This window comes from Hemibagrus wyckioides, linkage group LG25 (genome assembly GCF_019097595.1).
Source record: "Hemibagrus wyckioides isolate EC202008001 linkage group LG25, SWU_Hwy_1.0, whole genome shotgun sequence".
Classification (NCBI taxonomy): domain Eukaryota; kingdom Metazoa; phylum Chordata; class Actinopteri; order Siluriformes; family Bagridae; genus Hemibagrus; species Hemibagrus wyckioides.
Window position 1 is genome coordinate 16893208 of NC_080734.1, and position 17999 is coordinate 16911206.

General features: G+C 39.8%; 2 protein-coding genes across 2 annotated transcripts; one reads left to right on the forward strand and one right to left on the reverse strand.

Annotated features, from left to right (window-relative positions):
* Positions 1-927: 927 nt before the first annotated feature.
* Positions 928-8023, reverse strand: plpp6 (phospholipid phosphatase 6). Its single transcript, XM_058378917.1, has 2 exons — positions 6987-8023; positions 928-4038 (listed from the first exon to the last, which is right to left on the reverse strand). The coding sequence occupies exons 1-2, from the start codon at positions 7507-7509 to the stop codon at positions 3671-3673; spliced, it is 891 nt and encodes a 296-aa protein (XP_058234900.1). The 5' UTR covers positions 7510-8023; the 3' UTR covers positions 928-3670.
* An 877-nt stretch (positions 8024-8900) lies between these two features.
* On the forward strand, positions 8901-16268 carry prdx6 (peroxiredoxin 6). The gene is made up of 5 exons (XM_058378918.1): positions 8901-9071; positions 12751-12907; positions 14164-14310; positions 15675-15821; positions 15918-16268. The coding sequence occupies exons 1-5, from the start codon at positions 8980-8982 to the stop codon at positions 16044-16046; spliced, it is 672 nt and encodes a 223-aa protein (XP_058234901.1). The 5' UTR covers positions 8901-8979; the 3' UTR covers positions 16047-16268.
* Positions 16269-17999: the final 1731 nt, after the last annotated feature.

Consider the following 17999-nt stretch of genomic DNA (forward strand, 5'->3'; position numbering starts at 1 on the left):
AGAGAGAGAGAGAGAGAGAGAGAGAGAGAGAGAGACAGAAAGAGACAGCCAGGGAGAGAGAGAGAGAGAGAGAGACAGAGAGAGACAGCCAGGGAGAGAGAGAGACAGAAAGAGACAGCCAGGGAGAGAGAGAGAGAGAGAGAGAGACAGAGAGAGAGAGAGAGACAGCCAGGGAGAGAGAGAGAGAGAGACAGAGAGAGACAGCCAGGGAGAGGGAGAGAGAGAGAGAGAGAGAGACAGAAAGAGACAGCCAGGGAGAGGGAGAGAGAGAGAGAGAGAGAGAGACAGAGAGACAGCCAGGGAGAGAGAGAGAGAGAGAGAGAGACAGAAAGAGACAGCCAGGGAGAGAGAGAGAGAGAGACAGAGAGAGAGAGAGAGACAGCCAGGGAGAGAGAGAGAGAGAGAGACAGAGAGAGACAGCCAGGGAGAGGGAGAGAGAGAGAGAGAGAGAGAGACTGCCTGGCTGATCAGAATTGTATTTTTCTTTTTTGTAATTTTCTTTTAGCAAATAAGATAAAACTATAACCTTGTAAATTATAGAAAGGTTTCCACCTAGTATTTCTTCGTTTTCATGTAAAATGGGACAGTAACTGATAAACTGCTCACCTCCAAGCTGCATAAACACACTGCCTGTATTTTATCAGTTTGTAGCATCAGTAGAAAAATGTAACTAGAAATGCCATGAGTTTTCAAAATAAAAGTTAAGTTTGAAAAACAAATACACATGCGCAATTGTTTATCCCATCTAACCTTTACTCAGCCATATTAACGTGCAAAATAGATTTGTTTTATAATGTCTAATGCCATTACAATACACACAGGGTTTGAGATACTGTAATGCAAAAACACTGACCTAAAGCTCTTAGCTCTTACGTTTAGTGCATTTCTACAAGACATACTCTCCTATACAAAGACACTAATATTAACTGCAGTAATTTCTGTATTTATTTTTAGAAAATACACAGTATCATTTCACATGTATAACCAACACATCGATATCACTTTTACATTTTTTTTTTTTGCTGCATATTTTTTCTGACACCGACAAAAGATTTTTTACGTTATACACCCATCAACAGTGCATATGAGTAGATATTTATAATTCATATCATTTTTGTGAATAGCTGGTGAAGTCACCGGAGATGAAGGCATACCATGAAACATCGCAGGACTGGAAGACAGACCTGAGATCACAGACTGAACTGGTCACGGCTACAGAAATGGAACCAGCGTGAACCAGATACATGTGAATACAGGCCATGAACCTTCAGCACCCAGCCTTGCACTCCTGAAAGATGGTCCCTGGTAAACAAACCCAACTTGGAAAAAAAATTATTGCGGTTCATACATGACAAAGTGCCTTTGGTGAGCCTGTGTTCCGCTTTCTCGAAGGCCGCAGACCCGAAGATACACAGAGTGAAGAAAACAACAGCTGTTATTGCCAAAAAAAAGTTACAACAGTCAAAAGCACCACACAAACAGTAACAAAACTGGCTTCCCCCCAGTTCTTTTGGCATGCAACATCACAGTAAGCAATGCATTACCTCTCGTAAGGTAAACTAGTTAGAATAATATACTCGTCAGTGTTGAGCTACAGAGGTTTCTCACATCAGGAATATATTGAGAGTGCATCTGTAAATCAGTTAACTCCAGCATCTTATGAGTTACATCAGCAGGTAAACTGAAAAGCACAAACAAAGCACAAAAACAGAGGGAAAAGAGACTAATAATACAAGATGATAAGTGACTGAGAGTCACAAATCTGGTTATATTGTTCCTTTATAAGGAAATACATCTTCTATGTTCATGGTGCTGTAATGAACTCCTCATTTAAATCACTGCTGTAGCAGAAGGTGTGGAGGAAAGTGTCTGAAGCGTACAACATGCATAACTACAACACATAAAGCACCTGCTTAAAACAGACTACTTTGTTGGCTTTATGAAAATCCTTTAACCAATAAAACCTTTAACCAAACTGCCCAAGGAGGTTTTAAATAAAAACCCTGTTTTGTGTACATTTCTGTTTATCATCAGCCCAGTTATTAAATGCTTAAACTGCCAGTGTTAGTGAAGGACACTTCAATGTTATTGTAACATGAAAACACTGAATGTAACCATTCCTTATTCATGCAATTATCCAATAAAACATTTGGCTGCAGTGCAATCTATAAACTTATACAGATACACAAGCTTCGGAATGGGAGAAATGTGATCACAGTGACTCACTCTGTGCAAACGTGGTGAGCAGAAAAGCACAACTCATCACAGGAACAGGACTGTGAGGCTACATTGGGGACAATCTCACTGAAACTGGCCTTTTTTCAATCTTCATCTGTCCAGTTTCAATAAGCCTTTGTCCTCTGCAGCCTCAGCAGAGGACTACATCAGGATGCACTCTTGTCAGACAAGAATAGGATGCTGCTATAGCTTCTCAAAGTTCGACATGTGTGTTCTGAGATGCCTTTCTGCGCCCCACGATTCTTAAAGCATGGTTATTTGAGTTGGCGTAGCCTTCCTGTCAGCTTAAACCAGTCTAATAATTCTCCACTTATCTCTGTCATTAACAAGTTGCCACTCACAGGGTTAAATTTTGGGCCTGTAGCTACAGAAGGTATGGAGTCTTACTGGACAATTGCATGAATATGGATGTGGGGTGTACAGGCATTCCTAATAAAGTAGGCAGTGAATATAATTCCAATATAAAGAAACAGTACAGTATACTAAAGGCATCAGACATCAGCAAAAAAAAAAAAAACACATCAGTTTCTATAAAAGAACAAAAATGATGTCAATTAAATAAAACAGCCTGCTTCAGAAGTCATCAGTGGTCTAAAATGACATCATGTGATTAAAGAAGATTAACTCTCTGCATTAACCAAAATCCTTCGTTAAAGTGACAAAAATAAATAAATAAAAGTAAACACATAAACAATGTCTGCATTATGACAATATAAGTGAGGTTCACCATAATCCACATGCTTATTAGAGATGCATAGATTTAGAAGAGTACACGAAAACGGAATTGGATTTTTTTTCACTCTAGTTTCTAATCTGATCCCACTGATGGACCTTATTTTTACACATTCTTCATACATGGGACGCATACTTCTTTCACCTTCTAGCGAGTGGCAGCCACTCAGAGTATTGAAAATATAAGCTGATTACACCTTATTGATTAGTATGAGCATAATCTCATATTACCCATTCACACAGAAACATTGGAAATACATCGGAAAATTTTGTGATTTCCAGGTACTACTAAGTTACTTATGATACACTGAAGATTGCTTTTGAGAAGACTTAAAGTCATTTGTGATTATGAAAGTGATTGTAGAATACAGTAATTACACAGTGGCAGAGCAGCATTGGGCTGGAGAGGTCAGAGGTCGTCCTTTCTCAACATAAGCCAATTTTTCCCCGGGACTTATACAATCACATTGACCCAGGACACACCTCTTAAACCCATATCTGTAGAAGAGTGGATACACCTTAAATTTAGCTTCCAAATATTTAGTAGACATACACGGTTCAAAACTGTGATCAATACACACACACAAAATATTAGTGATGATATGGAATTATTACTATCACAGTGCCAACAGTTCAAGTCAGTTGTATGGAATCTTTTTTCAGTGTTCGATCTCAGTGTCTCTACTGCTTGCTTTTCGCTTCACTCCAGCTGACCCATCATGCTTTGCAGTGTCGCTGGTGACAACCACAGCGCCTCCACCAGGTTGTACTGGCAGTAGCCCATGAAGAAACCGAAGGCCACATCTGTGACGTTGTGACGCCCAAGAAGGACCCGGGAGAGACCAACAAAAACTGCCCAGAGCATGACGAGCACGCGTAGTGGAGCAGCGAGAACCAGGTGAGCCAGCAGGAAACGGGCACACATAGCAGCCCGAGTGGCATGGCCTGATGGGAAGGAGTATCTGTCCACAGAGAATGTGGCAAACATGTCCATTCGGTTATGAGCAGGACGTCGGCGACGCACCACCGCTTTAACTATGGCTACTAGCACCAGGTCCAACACCAAAGCTGAAAGAAAGAGAGACAGAGTGTCAGTACACCAACATACGAACACAACACCAACTGCTATTCCTTTAGCATCAGATGTAAACACAGTTAAATTCATGACCCAGTCTAGTTTTATCAGAAATCACAGATAACAAATACAGCAAAGATTTTAAAATGAATCTCACTGATTTAATTTTGTTAGGACTCTTTTAGTAAAGCAAAGCAACACAGGTGTTTTAGCAACCAGATGGTGCAGTCTGAGAAACAGCTAGATTTCAGAGACAAACTTGCTAAAAATATACTAACGTGGGTTTTTCCAGCACACAGAGACTTGCTGTGGGGAATTATACAATTTAACCCCTACACATACTGGGCTCTGCGGTATGCTGTTCCTGGCTATATGCCTAGTATTTTAATCACATAAGCAGAGCAGAAGACAACTTTCACCACTCTGGGAGTGATTCTTTATATTGATTTAATCCTCTCAGCCCTCCATGAGAAAGAGACAAGCAAGAAGAGACAAGCAAAAGCAGAGACAACTGTACTGACGCTCAATCACTCACTGTTCTTCTTCTCTCCTTTACTTTTCTCCTATTCATGTTAACTTATAACCTCATTTTCTACATTCCCTCACCTGTTTACTACCTTCTAATATTGCCTTGCAAGATCCTGTATGTCCTAGAAATGTGAGTTCACCTTGCCCATTCATTTTACCCCAGGTTAGCCCCGCCCATTTCTTTGCAGCAGGATAGCCCTGCCCACGTTGATTACAAGCAGTTAACCCCACCCATTTAATTTATAGCAGTTTAGCCCCGCTCATTTTATTTACAGCAGCTTAGCCCCACCCATTTCATTTACAGCAGTTTAGCTCCACCCATTTCATTTACAGCAGTTTAGCCCCACTCATTTCATTTATAGCAGTTTAGCCCTGCCCATTTCATTTACAGCAGTGTAGCCCTGCCCATTTCATTTACAGCAGTTTAGCCCCACCCATTTCATTTACAGCAGGATAGCCACCCCCATTTAATTTACAGCAGTTTAGCCCTGCCTATTTCATATACAGCAGTTCAGCCCCACCCATTTCATTTACAGCAGCTTAGCCCCACCCATTTCATTTACAGCATGATAGCCACACCCATTTAGTCTGAGATAATGGAGTTAAAAATCACAGCAAGCAGTTGAACATTCCTGGCCTTCAGCATTTAAAACAGTCTTCTTTACATAATCTCCCAAAATAAACCAAATATTCCAAAGGAGTGTCTGATGTTTATTTTTTTCTGACTTCCCAGAATATTTCAGCCTAAATTTAAAAATATTTTCGAGACTGCATGTCCTGCTAAGTGTCTATGATTGATTTATACCAAGAAGGTTACTCATTTCAACACCAGTAGCAGCATCAACAAGTATAAAAACATATAATCAAACTCGTGTATAAATGGCTTAGAACTATGCAAGAAATTCAAGTGGTAAAATTCACTTTTAGTTTCAGAGCTTTTTGCCATAGAGTAAAATTAAATAAAATCTTTTAATTGACTCATTTCAAAGTGATTACTTATTACCCATAGTTGTCCATCAATATTAGTTTAACAGTTATTTATCATAGCTAGCTACATAACTATGTTTGCTAATGCAGTTCTACAGGTAGGAGTCCCGGGAGTGATGCAGCACTCACTTGTGAGAATCAGAAATGAGGTCCATTACATATTGCAGACACTGTAATAAAAACAGCCTGGTTAAGTTTGAGGGATGTAGAGAGGTTGGAAATTGTTGTTGTTTTCCTTTAGCATGTCACCCACCTGTATATACGGTCAGTGAAAAGGTTTTGAACCAATTCAAATTCTATTAAAATAGGTATAGATGAACTGAGAAATGTTTGTGACTATAAGAGCTAGTTTTTGATAAAGTCTAGTCATCTAGTTCAGGGGTGTCCAATCTTATCCAGAAAGGGCCAGTGTGGGTGCAGGCTTTCATTCCAACCAAGCAGAAGCTACACCTTCCAACTGGCTAATCAGTAGATCTTGGCTTTCAGTGGACTCAGGTGTGGCTTCTGCTTGGTTGCAATGAAAACCTGCACCCACACCGGCCTTTGCGGATAAGATTGGACACCCCTGATCTAGTTCAGCCATGTCCAATCTTATCCTCAAAGAGCCGGTCTGGGTGCAGGTTTTCATTCCAATCAAGCAGGAGCTACACCTGATTCCAGCTGTTTAATCAGGTGATCCTGTTTGTTTTCAGTAGACTCTGGTGTGGCTTCTGCTTGGTTGCAATGAAAACCTGCATCCACACAGACCCTTTGCGGATGAGATTGGACATGACTGACTGGACAGGGAACGAATGTTGATGCAACACATCCAAAATTATGCGATAACAAACATATCAGAATATATATTTTTTGTTGCATTTTTCATTGATGCACTAAGCTTACACTATATGGCCAAAGGTTTGTGTACATCTGACCATCACACCCATATGTGGATCTTCCCCAAACTGTTGAAGTCTGAAGCACATGAGGCTCAAACCTGTTCCAGCAAGATGATGCACAAAGCAAGCTTGGTGTGTTAATGTGATGTAAGTGGAAGAACTGGAGTGTCCTGCACTGAGCCCTGATTTTGACTCAACCCCACTGAACACCTTTGGGATGAGCAGGAACACAGACTGAACCCCAGACCTCCTCACTCTTACAACATCAGTGTCTGATCTCACTAATGCTCTTGTAGCTGAATGATCACTAATCCTCACAGACACACTCCCACATCTAGTGGAAAGACTTCCCAGCAGTGTGGAGCACATAATAAGAGCAAAGTGGGAATACATCTAGAAATCTGAGCTGTTCACCTTTCAAACCTTTGGACTGTTATATGGTGGTGAAAGTAACTGCGTTATAAAATAGCATTTGAGTGTCTGGGACAGTGGAACCTCTCATGTTTCCTCAGGTTTCTGATGGGAAGAAGTCAGGTTACATTACTCACCCATGAGCAGGTTCAGCATGACCTCCTGCCCCGCGGCGCTGTCGCTTTTGTACATGCAGTACGCGGCGCCGATGAGCCACGGTATACCGTGACCGGAAATCTCCACCAGCTTCATGAGGGGGCGCGCGCTGCCCCATGACGCCTCCTCACACGCGCACACACCGAGCCGCTTGGACAGCCACAGGTCCACGGCGAGCAGAGAGCTGAGCGCCACGCTGATGATGGAGGGGTTGAGGTGCATGCAGTCCTCTTCCGGTAACTGTTGCCCGCCGCCGGTCGATGACGTGGAGGCGTTAGAGGAAGCGGAGCCCCTGCGCCGTCGGTTCGGGCTCTCGGAGGCACGGAGCCGCGCTGTTGTAGGGTCCGAGCCCTGCCTTTGTAGAAGGTGCGAAGCAGGGGAAGGAGAAAGTGGAGGCGTCCGTGTCAGCGACATGAACTCGTACCTACCGCTGCTACCACTGCCTACTCCTGAAACACTGCTACTGCGCGCGCTGCTGGCTCTGACAGGTTTCGGGGACGGCATCGTTGACAAATATATCGCTCTAATTCGCTGTTGTTGTTGTTGTTGTTATTATTGTTATTTTAAAAACACCCACAAAGGTTTCAGTTCATCGTTTTACAGGAAACACCTGTGCTCGCATCCATCCCGACCGTACAGGACCGCCATCTTTGACTACTTCTTGAACGATGTACAGTACGCAGCAGAGCAGCGCGAGAGTGTCAAATCCGAACCACGTGACCAAAATTGAGGCTGTATTCTAAACCATTTACGCAATCACCACAGAGTGTGCACTACAGTAACTAACAGTGGTGTACTGGGTTTTGAAGTAGTGTTTAGGAGACGAGCGTGCGGTTTGGGACGTAGATAAAAACTATAGTCTGAAAAGATTATGCGAAAAGATTGAATCTAGACAGTTTCTAATTTTATTTTAATAAATATTGTCTACTTTTATCCGTGCTCTGTTAACAATATTTTAGACTTATCCTTATATGACACTTTGATGATACTGTCATCTATAAAATAAAATAAAATAAACTCATGTAAAGGTAGAAACCTAAAAACAATGATTAGCTGGAAACATGAGGAGGCAATTAAAACTAACCTGAACATGTCTGGTTTTTGCTGAAGGCTAAAGAAATATCACTAATATTCAGGATCATGAATATCCTGTAGCTCCCTTCCAAAATTCATATTCTTTAAAATAAAACCTGATGACCATAAACACTGGTTTTGTTTAAGCAACTCTAATTTTTGCACAGTGATTACTGAATATTTCCAAGTTCTCGTGTTATTTACAACGCCACACTCTCTCAGGAATATGAGAGATGTAGCATAACATTTGACATTTTTTAGCTCTGTAACTTGAAGAATGAAAAGTAGTGCTGGTACCAAGGTCCTGTTTTTATTCCGGTTTGAAGCTGTGTTTTGAAAAACTGAAAGTGTCTGTCTGTGAACCTATTATGTCTAAAGCACTCACTGTAATCCCTAAAAGCTAGACTAGAAGCTCTAAGACTCCTAAACAGGTCCTCCTTTTGTGTCTGTGTGCTTATAGAAAGTAAACATGCACTGAAATTGATTAATATGCTTACTTCACACAAAACAACAACAACAATTATTATTATTATTATTATTATTATTATCATCATTATTATTATTAGTAGTAGTAGTAGTAGTAGTAATAGTTATGCATTTTTATCTCATATTATATTTGGCTAATTACTAAGCTTTTATTTTGTTTATCCCAAACAAATTTAATATACAGTGCCTTATCTGTTAAGCATCCCCATGAAACTGTTCCAAGAAACGAATGAGAACACTCTCTGCAGGTTACGCAAATATTTATGCGCAAATCCGACGCAGTATTGATCGGATCAAGTCACGAAACGCATTTTAACCCTATTGGAGATTTACTTAAAGCGGAAGTAGAAAGCTTTAATTCTCGGAGACAGCGTGCTTTTTTTCTGCAGAGAGATACGGGGTGAGAGTGTCATCATGCCTGGGGTCTTGCTAGGAGACGTCTTTCCTAACTTTGAAGCGGACACGACTATCGGCAAGATCAAATTTCACGATTTTTTGGGCGACTCGTAAGTAGCCACTTTTATGGACAGGTTATTTGGCTGTAGCTTTGTGATCAGACGACACACACACACACACACACACACACCTTGATCTAGTGAGCGGTCACGTGTAATGGGACGCTTCCATGATATTTGCATGCACAAATCTAATATAGCTTTTATGCCACAAAGAATCGTAAACTACGATTAAATCAGATCAGACGTACTCTTTATACACGTATCATAATGTTTGTGGCTTTTTTGTGTGTGCAGAAGATACAAATAGCTGTGTGTGTGTTAGTTGTTTTGTCACGCGCAGTAAATCCATGGGGGATATCAGGTACGTGTTTGTTGCAGACTGGTGAATCATCACGGGGTTATTATGGAGGGGAATTCTTGCAGAGTCACGGTGAATAGACTGAAGGGGAAAAAAAACAGGCCCAGGGATGTTTCTCCTTTAATGCAATCATCATTTTCTCTTTAAACAAGGTTTACACAAGGGGATTTCTTCAGGAATTTAGGCCAGCTCTTGTGCAACATGAAATCAGATGGGCAAATGTGTTGCTTTAAGAATAAATAAATAAATGGACTTCATCCAAGTGACTTGTGGTCGTGCGCGAGCTCACACACACACACACACACACACACACAGAGTTTCTTTTGTTCAGGTTATGTTTAGTCTTACACAGAACTCTTTTCCATGGGAGAAGACAGTGAATAGATTACAATAGAAGTCAATGTAGTTTTACAAAGATTAGTCAATATCACATGAGCAAGTGTGCTGCTCTACTGAATATCTATCTGCTTTCTTATGTAGCTAACATTTTGGACACACTATGAATAAATGTTTTGTTTATTTCTGCTTCATCAAGAAAATTGATGTGATACACTCAAAGAAACGTCCCAGTGCTGTTATACTAAATATCAACACTCCTGGAGCACTGCTGGTCCAATCAAATCAGTGGACTGGAACCAAATATTGTATAATGGAAAATAGATTATTTATTTACAAGATACTATAACGTCTGTGGTAGTAAGGAGGGAACAAGACATGATGGAAATAGTTGTGGAACACTTGGAACATAACATTGATCATAACCATACTTTAACCATATTTTGTCCATTTATTAATGCCTCTGCTAGATTTAACATCGCCATTTGAGCATGACAAAATAGCACGTTGTCTTGTATCTTCCTTGTTCTTGAATCCTATTAGTTTTTCTTGCATCAGATTCAGACACGATGTAAATGAAACCTGAGAACAAACCATGCCTTCTAATATCTGTCTTTCAAAAAGTTATTTTCCCCCATTTTGAGGAAAGAAAAATAAGGAAAGGACCCATTTATTAAGGAAATAAATGCCATAAGAAAAAATCCCTGGCCTTTGGTGGTGTCCTTTGAGCATTTAGACAGATAGAAAACAAATGTATCTTTGTTTGTCAAGTGTCTAAAGACTCGGGATAAATTTACATTTCTAGAAATTAATTCTTCAATATTGCATCCCATACAGGACGTGTTCAAATACAAATTTAATTTTAGTTCACAAACAGCAACAACAAAAAAGACCAGTTGAAGCACCCATATGATATGGAGTGTCCTAGTGATTGGTTAATGCGAACCTTGGTGGTTAGTGGTTAGTTGGTTTAATCAGCGGCGGTGATTTGCTCTGGACCGTCGTATTGAGTACAGGAAAGTTGCCAAATGCAACTTAGCTACAAGAATTGTAGCTAGGCTCTCCTTTTTTTTCCTCTTCTTAAACTAAAGTGCTGTTAAAATCTGACCAAATTCAGCGTCCAAGTCTCTAATTTGGCATTACAGTTTTTGATAGATGTAGAAGAAAGGGTTGTTAAACTAGAGGAACTTTAACTAACTACACAGATTCTATAGACACAGAGAACATCTCTGATGTAACAGCAATTGTTTACTTTTTCACAAAGTCTGTCATCAAGGTCTAAGATGACAAAGTATTTCCAAAAGTTTGCTCAGCAAGCCACATGGTAATGTGTATGCAGCAGGCTTGTATTCGCAGATATAAATAAGCATGAGATTGATGCATCACAGGTGATTTCCACTTTCAGATTGTCAGTTTTGAGTTGAGTTGACTTCAATTCAGAGTGTTGATGAGGACTTTTTCAGGAAAATTCTGGCATTTTGTGCAGCTCGATTCTAACTTGTCTCATTTCAGATCATTTCTGTCTCACTAAACAGTTACAATACTTTACATTCCCTAACTTTGCCCACATTTTTAGCAGTCAGGCTTAGATTATTGATGGTGCACATATTTGTATAACCTGCTATAAGTTAAAATGGGAGAAATTAAGCAGATTAAAAAAAAAAAAAAGACATATGAGCAGTTGTTAATGTAGTGTGGACATGGGTAAAGTAGTCAGTGGTCCTGTATCGTTATTTGTTTTTTCCGTCACTGGGTGTTGCCTAGTCAACCAATCACAATGCTGACTGTTACACATGACTACATGGATCATAAGAATCAACAGAGTCAGAAAAGGCCAGTTGAGCTCAGAGCGTTGTAGAATATCTTTAGTATAACTAAAGAAAGTATAGCTTATGAGAATAGTTTTCTTTGAAATATAGCACATTGGAATGGTTATCGAAACCAGAAGTGATGGGGGAAATTGTGGTTTCAAGCACTTCCCTCTATTGTGTAAAAAGCAACAGTTAACATGAAGCCTAAAATTGGTGTCACTGGTAACTACTGAAGAGAAAATCATGTTAAAGTCAGTGCTAAGCCAGGATACTGCTTCCACAAAGAATGAAATGAATATTAAAATGTGTTTAACACTGAACATATCTCTGCCTTGTAATGATGCAGCTCTTAAAATCCAGGGAGATGAAAGAAAACGTACCTTCCCGATTTCTGCTGCATTGTGCAGTAGTATGTGCATCAAATTGCAGAGAAAGGGATGATGGGTACATGTACTGTTCATCACAGAAACTTCAAAGGAGGCAATGTCTCCTTTGCATTGTAGTGTGTGTGTGTGTGTGTGTGAGTGTGTGAGTGCTTCCCCTCAGACCTGCATTGAACTTTGATTCAGGTTTCTTCCTGATTTATGAACACTTAAAATAAGGCAGATGATTTTTCTGGCAACAAGCTACTCACAAATTTTATTGCCAAATAAAAACCCCAAGAGCTTCTAGCAATGATTGATCTTCGTTTTTGTTAAACGTTAACCACACATTCATGAGCCTCTGAATTTAACAGAATGGCAATACTAAACCATGTAAACTATACTTTCTGGTTTGTTAAATATGACACTGCATCCTAGCACACGTGTGTGTAAGTGTTTCATGCCAACTGCAGATATGAAGATGCAGAAGTCTAAATGATGCATGAAAATGTTGAGCAATGTCTGGAGTTGCACTTCTTAACTAAAATGTATACATCATTAAGCAATTCTGGGGTCTTCTGGAGAGCCGTTTTATTAACCATCAATTTCCTAGGTTTTATGAGTCTTATGGGAGGGGTGTTTTTTCTTTAAAAAAGGATGCTTGCTGCAATATTTCATCTGGTGATAGTCCACTGGGTAATGGATTCCTAGCCAGAGTCTCCAGATGAAGCTGTTGTGAAAGTTAAATGCAAGAGTCTCTCTCCAAGTTTGTGAACAAATCCATGTAGTGATGTACCAACCGGAATCATTTAACCTATTTAAATGAACCACATTTTTTTTTTATCTCCTTTCCTTCATAGATGGGGAATCCTGTTCTCTCACCCACGTGACTTCACCCCTGTGTGCACAACCGAGCTGGCCTGTGCTGCTAGGCTCAGCGACGAGTTTAATAAGCGCGGTGTGAAGATGATTGCCCTGTCTATAGACAGCGTGGCGGACCACAGTGCATGGAGCAAGGTGTGGATTGGGATTATTGAGCTGATCGTGTACAAATAAATAGTGCACTGGGTTATTCATTGTTACTGTAGTTTAACATTAACTCTGTTTTACTGCCCAAATGCTCTGTTTGTTTGCTTTGAATCACCAGGTCATATGATGCAGGTCATAGTTTCACCACTAAGCCACTCCGGAACTTAGTTCAATATAAAATCAAAGGGAAAAAAAGTAATCTAAATAACTGTAATCAGAGATCAGGCTCCTTCATTTTGGGCCCCTAGAACTGCCTCTGAATGGTGGACACAGCTCCTCCTAGTCTCAAAGGACAAAAAAAAAAAAAAACCTGGCTGACAAAATGACATTTAATAATGTAGCTATAGTTATGAAGCCACTTTGGTTCCAAAACTTTTTAGCAAATGTCCCCAAATGGACAAAATTTGGGCAAAATTTTCAGCCTTGACCACCTTAATTAATTATTATTTTTTTTTTTATATATATTTAATTCCCATTTTTATTATTTAGAATAAAGTAATATATTTATAATATTTATTGTATTAGGTCAGGTGTAGGTGTAGTAACATGCGTAATATATAACATGAGCAAACATCACCCATAGTAATGTCCCTTACACTGGTGTATCAGTCTAGTGGGGAAGCTTTGTGAAGGTTTGAAAGAGCACATCTCTTTCCATGGTGTCAGACAAACAAATAAGGAATAAAACACGATGGGGCATGTTATCGGAAGAAAATCCATCCAGGCTGGCAAGTTACAACCGGAAGGTATATAATTCACCTCATCCTGGTCCTGTGGTTATTGAATAGGTGCTGAATTGGAGCTCTTTGGTAAGGAAAGGGTTTTGTAGCTTTGTTTAATTCCCGTTAAATATAGGAATGTAAGTTGAGTATCCGGCATTGCCCTGTTTTCACACCCACATCCACATCCACAGACACAGACCTTTGGCTGAACTTCTGTGAACAGCAAAAGCTCATCTTTCCCACAGTATAATATTATGTTTGTCTTTGGTCCAGTAGCTGATAAAGACTATTAGTGCCTTTTAAAAACAGCAACTCACTCACTTTAGCCGTTTATACTTACAATCACATTTTCTGCTTCATTTAAAACCATTTTAGATAGAAAAGTGATTATTGGGTAAAGTTTATATACTCCATATTGTCACTTTTTTCCACTTATTCATTGTAGGTTAACTGAATCTCTCTCACTCTCGCTCTCGCTCGCTCTCTCTCTCTCTCTCTCTCCCCTTGTTTGTGTTTTTGTAGGATGTGGTGGCACTTCACTCAGAAACAGCAGCCAATCCTCTGCCATTCCCCATTATTGCCGATGACAAGCGGGAACTCTCAGTTCTCCTGGGAATGCTGGACCCTGATGAGAGGGACAAAGATGGCATGCCTCTAACTGCCCGCTGTGTGAGTTTCCCTCTTGATTCCTAATGACCTAGATCTCCTCTTTATCTATGTGTAATTAGACCAAGTTCACACAGAAGCCCTAAGGAGTAAATTCTACACCAGTGGTGTTCAGTCTTATTCTCATAGGGCTGCAGCTGAGCAGGAGCACACCTGTCTGACCTGATTCCACCTCTTAACCGGTTGAAGAGTAACTGCTGTTGATTATACCTGCTTGTGTGCTGCATTATCAGTTAGAATAACAGCCACACCACTCCTCTGGGTATAGGATTTCCTACCTGGTGTTTCTAACTTTTACAGATTATCTATATTTATATCAACACTATTGGAGATGAGCACAAATGTTTTTGAACCCCATTCTCCCAATTTGGTCATTTGCCACTTTTCTCTCACTAGCTAGATTCAGCCTATCATGCAGTAGCTACTGGTAATGGCTACAAGAACATTTTTCCTGTAAGAAGACTAAAGCCAGCCACAGTATCAATGACTAAACATGAACAGCCTTCTGATCACTGGCCCAGAGCCTTCAGCACAGGACCACATTTTACCATGTTGTACTCTCTCCACAGATAAACAAGCAAAAAAAAAAATCCCCTGTAGGCATAGTGCAAAATCCCACCCTCTGAACCCTTAATCAACCGATATAAAGATTAGATTATTACAAATAGCAAGGAATGAAATAAAAAATTATAAAAAAAAAAAATCATTGTATTAAAATAACTTTAAATATTTTATAATTGAATAAAATATTATTATACCGTGAAAAATATCCATCTACTCTTGACAAACGTTTTTGCGCTGGCCTATGTTTAATATTCTATATCTTTATCAGGACAGATTTTATCTTGTAAGGTTTCTAGGAAAGCCTTTACCCATTTCTAAATAGTAAATTTATAAAGGTGTCATTGTACAGAATTTAGACTTTTTATCTAAGCTGAACTTTATTAAATGTTGATTAATATCTATTTTGCATTGAAATTCTATGACGCATCACAGGGAAGTGAACTTTTGATCTCCTGGACACTTTTCCGTTGCACAATTTGATAGCTTGATATAAGCTAGTCGATAATGAAAGAAAGGTCTACCATCATGGTTTTATATTACTGCTTTACTTACCGTAAAGATATGCCTGTTGTGATTTGCCTGACTAAATCTTCTCAAACGACTGGAATGTTCACTGTTCAGGTTCAGTGTTTAAAAGCAGAAACCAGAAACACTAACAGTTTTTTGGGTGTGAAGAAAAAAAGACAACCAGCAGCGATTTTTACAGCTGCTTCGACTAGAGGACCTTTTGACTACATGTAGACCATCAAAATGTTCAACACTGTGAACAACTGTCTGTCTATAAACTTTTCATCATTTTGCAGGTGTTTGTTGTTGGGCCTGATAAGAGGCTGAAGCTGTCCATCCTTTATCCTGCCACCACAGGGCGCAATTTCACCGAAATCCTTCGAGTCATCGACTCTCTGCAGCTGACGGCGAACAAAAAGGTGGCTACACCCGTGGACTGGAAGGTAACACTAACTCTTATTATTATCATTATATTATTATCATTATCATCATTATGAATATCTTTCATGGTTGTCTGTCACTTTGTCTTCGTTCATAAGCCTGGAGAGGAAGTGATGGTCATCCCCTCTCTCTCAGACGAAGAGGCCAAGAAGCTTTTCCCTGCTGGATTCACCACCAAGGAATTGCCTTCTGGGAAAAAATACCTGCGCTATACCCCACAGCCATAAACAAACCGCCAAGATCTGAGAAATGAATAAATAAAGCACTTATTTTCAAATGAACTTTGTTAATTTAGTCAGCTCAACATTTTAGAGCCTGTATCTGTCTGACACTAATCAAGTGGGGTGAAGGAAGGCATTAATCAGCAGACATTACATTCAGTTAAAGTGCAGAATGTACCTTACTAAAATATAGTGCCTTACATATAATAAAGAAATCTTTTGCCAAAATGACTCCTGTGTAATTCTTTACACATTTAAGATACTGATGTATGTGCTTAACTAGATTCAATTGTCCTGTGATTGTGCTGGTCATCTGCTTCTGTCACACAGCTGGCCATAGAGGTGAATAAAGATATAATATGACCTGAAGTAGGAACAGATGAGTGAGTACATAGAACCTGAATCTAAGTTATTTTTAATTTTACTCCTGATGTGGTCCCATGCAGTTTATACAAAACAGGCACACACACACGATCTTATTGATTGAGCCATCACCTTACTTTGATTTCTGATTACTGCATGCATGTTATGTGCTGGGTTTTACTTTGTATACAGAAAGGAAGCTGAAACATGAGCACTTATCCGGTTAAGGTGCTTATGACCCATTTTAAATGGAATATAATTTGGAATGAATTTTAATTAAAAGCTTTAGCAATGTGTTGCTGTATTTGTATGAATGTGTGAAGTGGAGCCTGAGGTCCCCGAATATATTGTCATAATGGAAATGTGCATCATTTCAGACACAGTTGTTAGCAATTTTAGTGTGCATTGTCATTTTTATTCTAAACTTTAACTGCCTTGTTTGCATAATTTGTTTCACGATACAGGATTTAAAGGTGGCTAGATAGCATAGCCAGTAGGTGGCAGTATTAATCCACTAGATATACAATTATTACAGAACTATAAATACAACTATTTATACAACTGGTGTAACGATCAACTTTATTTAACCTTTCAAGCCATCAGCTTCGACTGTCAGTAAATGAATCTTATTTCCCCCGTGGATGTCTTTATACTCTGCTATTGGAAGGGTGAAGATGGTACAAACCAAATCATTAACACGTGGCCGGTCAGTGAGGTGTTCAGGAAGGTGTCTTAATCACAAGCATTCCATCTGTCCAGTTAAAAACTAAAGAATGCCCCTAGGCTGACACTTGGCTGAGTAAATCTTTGACACACAATCTTCAGTCGTCCTGTAAGTGCAGGAAGCGCTGGCTGCCTCTGGCTCTTAGCCCTCAGAAGCAGGTGATCGGAACAGTGTTCGGAGTGCTGGGTATGGGTTACCAGAGCTGAACAACCCACATAGCTATGTCTCATATAACACTCTAAAGGTCCTAGAAGCTATGTGGCTCAGTGGTTTTGGGCCAGATGCTCTGCTGCAGTGTAATTTCCAGCTCTAGTTGCTCTCTCCCTATCTCTCTCTCTCTCTCTCTCTCTCTGTTTCAGAAGGTCATGGACACAAGGCAGGGATTCCCCTCTTTGTCCACAAGCTTTTAGTATCTAGCTGGAATGTCTTTCGTTCTTGAAAAAACACTCCCACATACTCCATTTGTACAAATATGACTGGCCAGAGGAAGCACACTTTCATTGGCGGACACGTCTCAGCCGAGAACCTAACCTTTGTAGTCGGTAATCACAGAAAGTTGTGGCATGTGAGATGTTTCAGGTTTGCCACAGGAAACCTCATACCCACTAGATGTCAGTGGTGCTTCGTTGCACATGAAGAACTATTTCACGTCTACACAGACTTAGCAAGCCTGACCTTTTCTGTAGTACATTTAGAGCTACTCTTCATTTGCACCCGCTTTTCACTATTAATACATTAATCAAAGCTTTAATTTTTCCAACACGACTAACTAAAACAACTAAGCTGAACTTTAACTTGACTTGAATTTGATGTATAATTTAATTTGGGTTTACTACATACCTCAGAAAGATGCATTTGAAGCCCAACTCCTG

Coding starts and splice junctions, on each gene's coding strand:
- plpp6 (XM_058378917.1), bottom strand. CDS start 7,509: ATGCCGTCCCCGAAACCTGTCAGAGCCAGCAGCGCGCGCAGTAGCAGT. Junction 4,039..6,986: donor CATGCTGAACCTGCTCATGG/GTGAGTAATGTA, acceptor TCTTTCTTTCAG/CTTTGGTGTTGGACCTGGTG.
- prdx6 (XM_058378918.1), top strand. CDS start 8,980: ATGCCTGGGGTCTTGCTAGGAGACGTCTTTCCTAACTTTGAAGCGGAC. Junction 12,908..14,163: donor ACCACAGTGCATGGAGCAAG/GTGTGGATTGGG, acceptor GTGTTTTTGTAG/GATGTGGTGGCACTTCACTC. Junction 14,311..15,674: donor TGCCTCTAACTGCCCGCTGT/GTGAGTTTCCCT, acceptor ATCATTTTGCAG/GTGTTTGTTGTTGGGCCTGA.